The sequence below is a fragment of the Cryptomeria japonica genome, chromosome 2 (assembly GCF_030272615.1).
Source record: "Cryptomeria japonica chromosome 2, Sugi_1.0, whole genome shotgun sequence".
NCBI lineage: Eukaryota > Viridiplantae > Streptophyta > Pinopsida > Cupressales > Cupressaceae > Cryptomeria > Cryptomeria japonica.
The window spans coordinates 598,455,838-598,463,534 of NC_081406.1; the positions used below are offsets into that span (position 1 = coordinate 598,455,838).

The 7,697-nt window shown below is 34.2% G+C and overlaps 1 protein-coding gene across 4 annotated transcripts; it reads left to right on the top strand.

Annotated features, from left to right (window-relative positions):
* The first annotated feature begins 1,251 nt into the window (after positions 1-1,251).
* LOC131063018 (UDP-glucuronate 4-epimerase 1) lies at positions 1,252-4,178 on the top strand. 4 transcript variants are annotated; one of them, XM_057996780.2, is made up of 2 exons: positions 1,252-1,599; positions 2,784-4,178. In XM_057996780.2, the coding sequence occupies exon 2, from the start codon at positions 2,851-2,853 to the stop codon at positions 4,159-4,161; it is 1,311 nt and encodes a 436-aa protein (XP_057852763.1). In that variant the 5' UTR covers positions 1,252-1,599; positions 2,784-2,850; the 3' UTR covers positions 4,162-4,178. The 4 variants fall into 4 exon arrangements, with proteins under 4 accessions (XP_057852763.1, XP_057852765.1, XP_057852766.1 ...); XM_057996782.2 differs by having other exon boundaries at positions 1,253-1,599; positions 2,858-4,178; XM_057996783.2 differs by lacking the exon at positions 1,252-1,599 and adding an exon at positions 1,611-1,762 and having other exon boundaries at positions 2,858-4,178.
* The last annotated feature ends 3,519 nt before the right edge of the window (positions 4,179-7,697 follow it).

Sequence of the window (7,697 nt, forward strand, 5' to 3'; positions counted from 1 at the left end):
TTAGAAGATATGAAAGCCTTTGAAAAATTTAATATTAATCACACATATCGAGAAGGAGATGTGACAGTTGATCAATTGGTGAATAAGGGTGTGGATGGTGAGACTATTAAAGAGTTAAATCAAGAATTATTGCTCTAATTAGACAAATATTGAGATTGCATGGATATTTGATGTTTATTTTTGCCCCACAAAAGGTATTAGATAGATATTTTGATATTCAAAATCATCTTTCTATTTAAAATCAGATCATGTAGGGGGTTGATCCGAGCTGGTTATGGTGGAAGAGTTGCAATATTTTATAATATTTTATAATATTTTAAGACTTGATGCTATATTTTATTTTTTATAATTAAATAATATTTATGACCTTGGCCTTTATTGAGAAAAAAAAAATTAAAAAAACGCACTTCTTGAAGTGTCAACCATGCAAGATTAACAATATCTGACATAACCATTTCTATATGTTCAACTTATTGATAAAGATACAAAATCACATACAATACATTATATAAACATAAATTTTAATTTTTTAAATTAAAAAAAACAAAACTACAATTCAACAAATTAAAGAAAACATATATATTTGAATGTTAATTTATATTTTAAATAAATTATAACACATAAATTATAAATTCTTTGCTTAGATGTTTCTCATTAGAATAGATCACTAAGATTGTGGAATTCCATATTTTGGAGTGGCCCATCGTTGTCTTTCTTCTATAAATTAAGAAAACTTGTATGTTCATGAATCTCCCTATAGCCAAAAATTCTCCCCTTCATGTGATGCAATGTTCCTTAAAATGTTGATTATACAATATATATGGTCATCAAATTTAAATAGCCATTTTTCCCATGCTAGAAAATATAGTCAATTTTTGGTGGGGCCTACTGTCCTTGAAGGGGCAGTGTAGACAGGCTTTTTATTTTGGTGACATCACATGTACACCGTGTACTTGCAGTTTGTACACCTGTACCCCACAACGATAGGTTTATTAGGTGTAAAAGCTTTAACTAAAAGTGTCAGCTTGGGATTCTCTCCTCCACTCACCAAATGGGGTTATCAAGCTTAAAAGAGAGAAATTCTCTAGGAGGATTCAAGATTATTTCTGTACATGAACTCCAAGCTCTCTGGAATGAATCCACACCTTAGATTGTCCAATCTTAGAAGAAATTGTGACCAAACCAAATTCAATGAATATAAAGAAGCCTTTTAAACGTTCACGAGGCCAAAGATACTGTGATAAATGACATGATAAAGATCTTGTGAACACTGATAATTACCACTACCTTAAGTTGTAGTTAACTATAAACGAAGCAGAAGGACGTTGGAAGTGGGCACGTGGAGATGCATTGTGGAGTGCAAGGCAAGCAAGGATAAAGTCTAATAATTCGCCTTTGACTATTCCGAAAGAGGAAATGAGATGGTGATTTGGGTGAAAATCTGCTGACAAATTCGAGAGGCAACCCATGTTGATCAACAGGAGGATATCTGCATTGTGAAGGAGGCGTATTTATTGCCTCTCACCAATCCGTGAAGCGAAGCGGATCCAATCTCAACTCACATGTTTTCAGTTTGATTGGTGGCTTCCCACCTCACTGGTAAGATGTCTGCCTATATAAATGTGTGTGTGTCTATTGTTATATGAGATTTAAAATATCTCCCATTTCATGTCTACCCATATTCTTGTTTCCTGCAATGGAGATCCAAAGTGGTACACATGCCCTGTGCCCTTTTTGGGGCACGGTTTACTTGAGTTCTGAGGTACTTGAATCGGTTCTTTTTTTGCACTTTATTCCTCATTTTGTTGATGATTTACGGCTAACTGCTAGTTGTGTTTGTTAGTTGGTTAGATCTGCCATTGTCTTTTGGTGCCTTTTCTCTTCGCTTCATAAATTCCAAATCTTGGCCATGACTTCTAGGTATCATGCTCGGGTTCTGTTGAAGAGTTTAGGGTTCTTTAAAAGAGATCCAGATCGGTTGCTTTTAAGAGCAGATTGGTTTTGGGGTAAATGTGGGCTTCAGAAATAAAATGTGTGCTTTTCAGATCCTTGCCCCTTTTCATATTGAACTATTAAACTTTCGTCTGGGCCCTTCTTTTCATTTTCTGTTCTAATGGCTCAACTCTGGGTGTGGGGAGAGCAAACGAGATAGCCCATAGTTAAATCACATCTCCAAGAATAACATCTCTGCCTTCACTCAGTCCAAACCTTTCTTCAAATGCAATTCTTAGATCTTTTCTTGTAGATGTATTTCAAATTGATAGCCCTGTAATGTTGTCTGATATGAATATGAAATGTTAAAAGGTGAATTGTATTTTCTGCTAGATTTTCTCGCATGCCATCCCCTGCTTATGGGTAAAGGTTACATTGTTCAGCTTACCTCTTCTATAGATGATTAGATGGCGCCTCATGTCTGTTCCAAGTTAGTTGTAATTTTCCAGTTCCATTGGTCATTCGGGGACATGAGTATATTTCTTTCTTTTCAGCCCAATGCAAGCATCATGGGCTTTTATCTTCTAATGTGCAGGCATTTATTAAGAGGGAAAACGATATAGCATAACTGTAGGAAACATTTGTATGTAAAATGAAAATTAGATCAGTGCTTGGTTTTGTTCTGGTCTTGCCTGGTTTTCATCGGCCCTTTTTTCCTTTTTTTATAATTCAAAAGACTACAATATTTATTATCATCTCGTATCGCTTTGCTTAATTTGGGATTTGGTGGAGGCAAAGGAATACATTGCTTTCTCATCTGAAAGGACATTTTTTGTTTCCGTTTTCTGCAGTGTTGAAACTGAGTTTTTTAATCAACGCTAGGTGGGAAGAAGCTAATTTGTGGGCATATCTTTTTCCATGCCAGGTATTGCATCTGTTGCAATGCCTACCTCTATTCAAGACAATTTTCCCTCGACTCCAGGCAAAGTAAAGATAGAAAGGGGTAATCATTTTAACCGTCAACTGAACCGGTGGCTTACTTCATCAGCCACATTCTTCTTCTGGGCTCTCTTTCTTATCGCACTGACTGCATCCTACTTGTGTTTAAAGACATCTCTGGATATAGGCACCAAACACATTTCAAAATGGGGCGGTCCTCAATGGGAGAAAAAGGTTCAACATTCTTGTCAAGCAAAGAGACCTGGTGGGATGGTGGTATTAGTTACGGGGGCTTCTGGGTTTGTGGGAACACATGTATCCTTAGCTTTGAAGAAGAGAGGAGATGGAGTCCTTGGACTCGATAATTTTAATGATTACTATGACACTTCCCTCAAAAGAGCTCGAGAAGGTCTTTTGAAGAAACATGGGATTTTCATCATAGAAGGGGACATAAATGACAGCATGCTCTTAAATAAGTTGTTTGATGTTATTCCATTTACCCATGTCATGCATCTTGCAGCACAGGCAGGTGTTCGATATGCCATGGAAAATCCATCTTCTTATGTCCATAGCAATATTGCAGGGCTTGTCACCTTGCTAGAAGCCTGCAAGGCAGCTAACCCTCAGCCGGCTATTGTTTGGGCATCTTCTAGTTCTGTTTATGGCCTCAATGATAAGGTGCCCTTTTCAGAAATTGATAGAACTGATCAGCCAGCTAGTCTCTATGCAGCTACAAAGAAAGCAGGGGAAGAAATCACTCACACATACAATCACATTTATGGGCTCTCTATTACAGGGTTGAGGTTTTTTACTGTGTATGGACCATGGGGGCGACCTGACATGGCTTATTTTTCTTTCACGAGGAACATATTGCAAGGAAAACCCATAACCATATACAGAGGAAAGAATCAAGTAGATCTTGCTCGAGACTTCACTTACATAGATGACATTGTGAAAGGTTGTGTTGCCTCGCTTGACACTGCAACCAAGAGTACTGGGAGTGGAGGAAAGAAGAAAGGACCAGCACAATACAGAATCTACAATTTGGGAAATACTTCACCTGTGACTGTGCCCATATTAGTGAACATTCTTGAGAGGCATTTGAAGGTGAAGGCTCGGAAAAATATTGTTGATATGCCAGGAAATGGGGATGTGCCCTTCACTCACGCTAATATAACACTTGCAAAAATGGAGTTAGGCTACAAGCCAACTACAGACTTACAAAACGGTCTAAAGAAGTTTGTAAAATGGTATCAGAATTATTATGGTTATACCTACAGTAAAATGTAAGATCTTTATTTTGTTTATTTAAATTTTTTTTTTTTTTTAGCTAATTTTCTCTCTTACAGCTGTGATTTTTTCCTTACATTCGACTTAAAAAATTACAGTCAGAGATTTTGGTATGCCAATAATTGATTTGATTGTATCTCTTAGAATTGTTGCAATTTGTATATACTAACTGGCATCATAATACTTTGTGCACTCTAGAAAAGCTTCCCAACGAACTATATTGTTTTAGAAAAAGCAAGAAAATTCAGGCATATGTATTGTCTGGTGGTTTCTATCATTTATTTCGATTGGCTTTATTTGCAAAATTAACATTTCATTTGTCACAACACATAATTCTTCCTGTGCTGGTCTGTTAACAGCAAATATCTTTGTCAAGAATTTTTGTCATATCAATAGATAAAGACATTTAATTTCTAGGGATATTATTGTGAAACAACCAATAAAATATCAGGATCTCGAAAGTGATGTAGAGAAAATTTAAATAAAAAAGAGAAACAGCTGATTTTTTTTAATCCAAATTGCAGAAAGAGAAAGAAAATAAAAATGTTCACCATGAAATTTGAAATATAGATTTCTCTCATTAATTTTGAGATGACTGATCACACATAATTCTAACATCTCTCTTTAACCATGTTACAAGATAACTGTGTCTGAACGATAATGAACCTTTCATGCAACAAAACACAATCAAGGTAAGACCGACCTGTTAACCCCTACCATTTCTCCTTAACTATCGAATTTCAAGAAACTAATCATTTGACAACAACAGTCTCCCTGGGCACCGTCTACCCAGCTCCTACGATGCACCTGCATGCAGTTATATGTCTATGTAACATGTATCGTATGCATAGGATTCTACGATGCACCGACATGCAGTTATATATATATGCAACATGTATTGTATGCATAGGATATCGGTACATCGTAAGGGCTGGGTAGACGTTGCTGTCTCCCTGACCTCGTCAAGTACCTCTAGCTTACAGCAGTTTCAACAATCATGCCTGGGATTTCAGGATATCAGCGTCTTAACAATAATGTATTAATCATTATGATCAATATTTACTCTAATGCGACAAACCCAGTAATAGCATCCAAAGTCATTGAACATGGTACTAATAATGATGACATTGGATACTGTATTGATTAGGGATATAATACAAATCACAATAAAGACAGAATTCTACTAATCAGTGATCGAAAGAAGATTATTAATTACAGAAAGATAATTATGTCTGTATTGATTAGGGATAATACAAATCACAATAAAGACAGAATTCTACTAATCAGTGATCATAAGAAGATTATTAATTACAGAAAGATTATTATGTCAAAAGACAACAATGATGACAACAATTTCAAATGATATAACAGTTCATGAGAAGTAGAATTGAGCACTAACATGTGTAGTGCAGTGCTAATGTGAAGTCAAATAATGGCATTATCATTTGACTGTTTTGTCCATTAAATTTTTTTTGGGGATAGATTCATTGAGTTTTTCATTAAAAAAAATAATCATATATATAGTTGAAGTAGGAATTAAGTTTAAAATACTACAACATGATATAATAAACTTGTCATAAAGTTGAATCTCATGATTAATCTAAATATTAAAAACTATTCATTATTCAAACTTCAATATTAAAATATTAATGTCATGTTCAACAATTAGGTTTCAATATCATACGAGCTTTCACGAACATTATCACCAGTGACATTAGATGTAGGAGGATTTGAAGAACCACAAGCAACGCCACTACCACTTGCACTAAAAGCTGGTACATTAATTAACTCCTTAAATGTGACAAACTAAAAAGTGGAAGCATTTAAATTAATAAGCTCTAGTTCTATATCTTATAACCTCGTGTCCCCTTTCTTGTAGACATATTTGTGCAAAAGGAGGTGCAAGTTAAAATGCACATATACTAAGTCCTTTACCTTTGTTGAAAGTGATTATATGTATTTTATTGAGTGGACAATGGAGTATGTACTTCGATTCTACTCAATACTAATGAACTAGTAACCTATTGAAACAAAGTTAGAGAGTTGAGAGTTCAAAAATCTAAAATAAAAAATAAAATTTCATACTTGAAAATGTTTGTATTTTATTTTATTTCAGATAGAAAATTATAAATTTTGGTTGCAATAAAACTTTAATGCAAGATGTTATAGGTGTTGGAAGCACCACCAATTGTGAGCATCTTCCTTGAACTTATCACAAAGAGCTTCAAACTATGACTTATGGTATTTACAAAATCAATTAACTTACTCATGACTACATCATCCAAATCAAGATTACATAAGAGACCACTAAATGTAACTTTGTACCCTTTGGCAACTTCAAAATATTTAATGAGGCAATCCTCTTTGGTATAAAAAAAGGAATATCAACACTATTGTGCATTAGATTCAATGCAAAGACAAAAAGATTTAATAGGGTGGTAATTGTATTTCATCTCTCTTCACTAATTTTGTGCATATTTTGAATAAAGTTACTTTAAGAGCTTGCTCTTTCATATTTATGAAGATCTTGATCTTCTCAATCATCAAGTGATGGCATTATATCTCTCCTTAACAAGATTTATTCATGTTGATATGACAAATCATATTAAAAAAAATCTCAATGAAACTAAAGAAATGTCCTACATAATTCCACCAATTATTGTTTAGGATCATCCTCATAGATATTTGTTGCTCTCTTAGTGTTGGTATATCTCCACATGGATTAAGTTTGGCTAATGACCCTGTTAAAAAATGTATCTTGAATCTTCACAAGTGGCCTCAAGATGATTTATTTTGTTGGAGGTGAAATGAGTGTTAACAACATATTTGAAAAATAATTAAAAACAAACTTCTAAGAAGAAAACATAATCAAAATAAGTTTTACAAAATGAGTTTCTAGGTAATTAAAGTTGAACATAAGATCTTATATTGTTTCACTTACCTTCAACGAATCCAATTTTGAGAATGATGTGAATAAGCCCTACAACGAGTCACAACATGTGATGATTGGTGATGAACATTTAGATCTCTTTAATCTCCCCATAGACATTTTTATCTAATCAATTTTGTTGCCAACCTTTTGTAGCATAAGATTGAAAGAGTAAACAACAAAAAGTGCCCAAAAGATGTGAAGAAGGTTCTTCAACCAACAAAACAACCAGAATACAATTTTTTGTGTTATCTATCATGACTTGAAAAAGGTCGAGTCACACTTATTTGACAATTGTAATGCGGATATCCATTAACAATAAATTGGTCATTCTTCATCTCCTCATAATCCACGACTCTCAAAAAGAATTGAGCCTTTTGGGGACACTATAATCAAAGTGATCATGGGCCAATATTTAACATTTTTCCCATAGAAAATGATGAACACCTCTATCTTGATTTGTGCTACAAATTTGACCTTATTTTCCCAATAAGCCATTATACAACTTCTCATAACCTAGACTATTGTACCCTTTTGGAGTCTCACTAATCTTCCTCATTATTTCTTGCCAATATAGCAAATGAAAAATATTGAAAGTCAATCCATT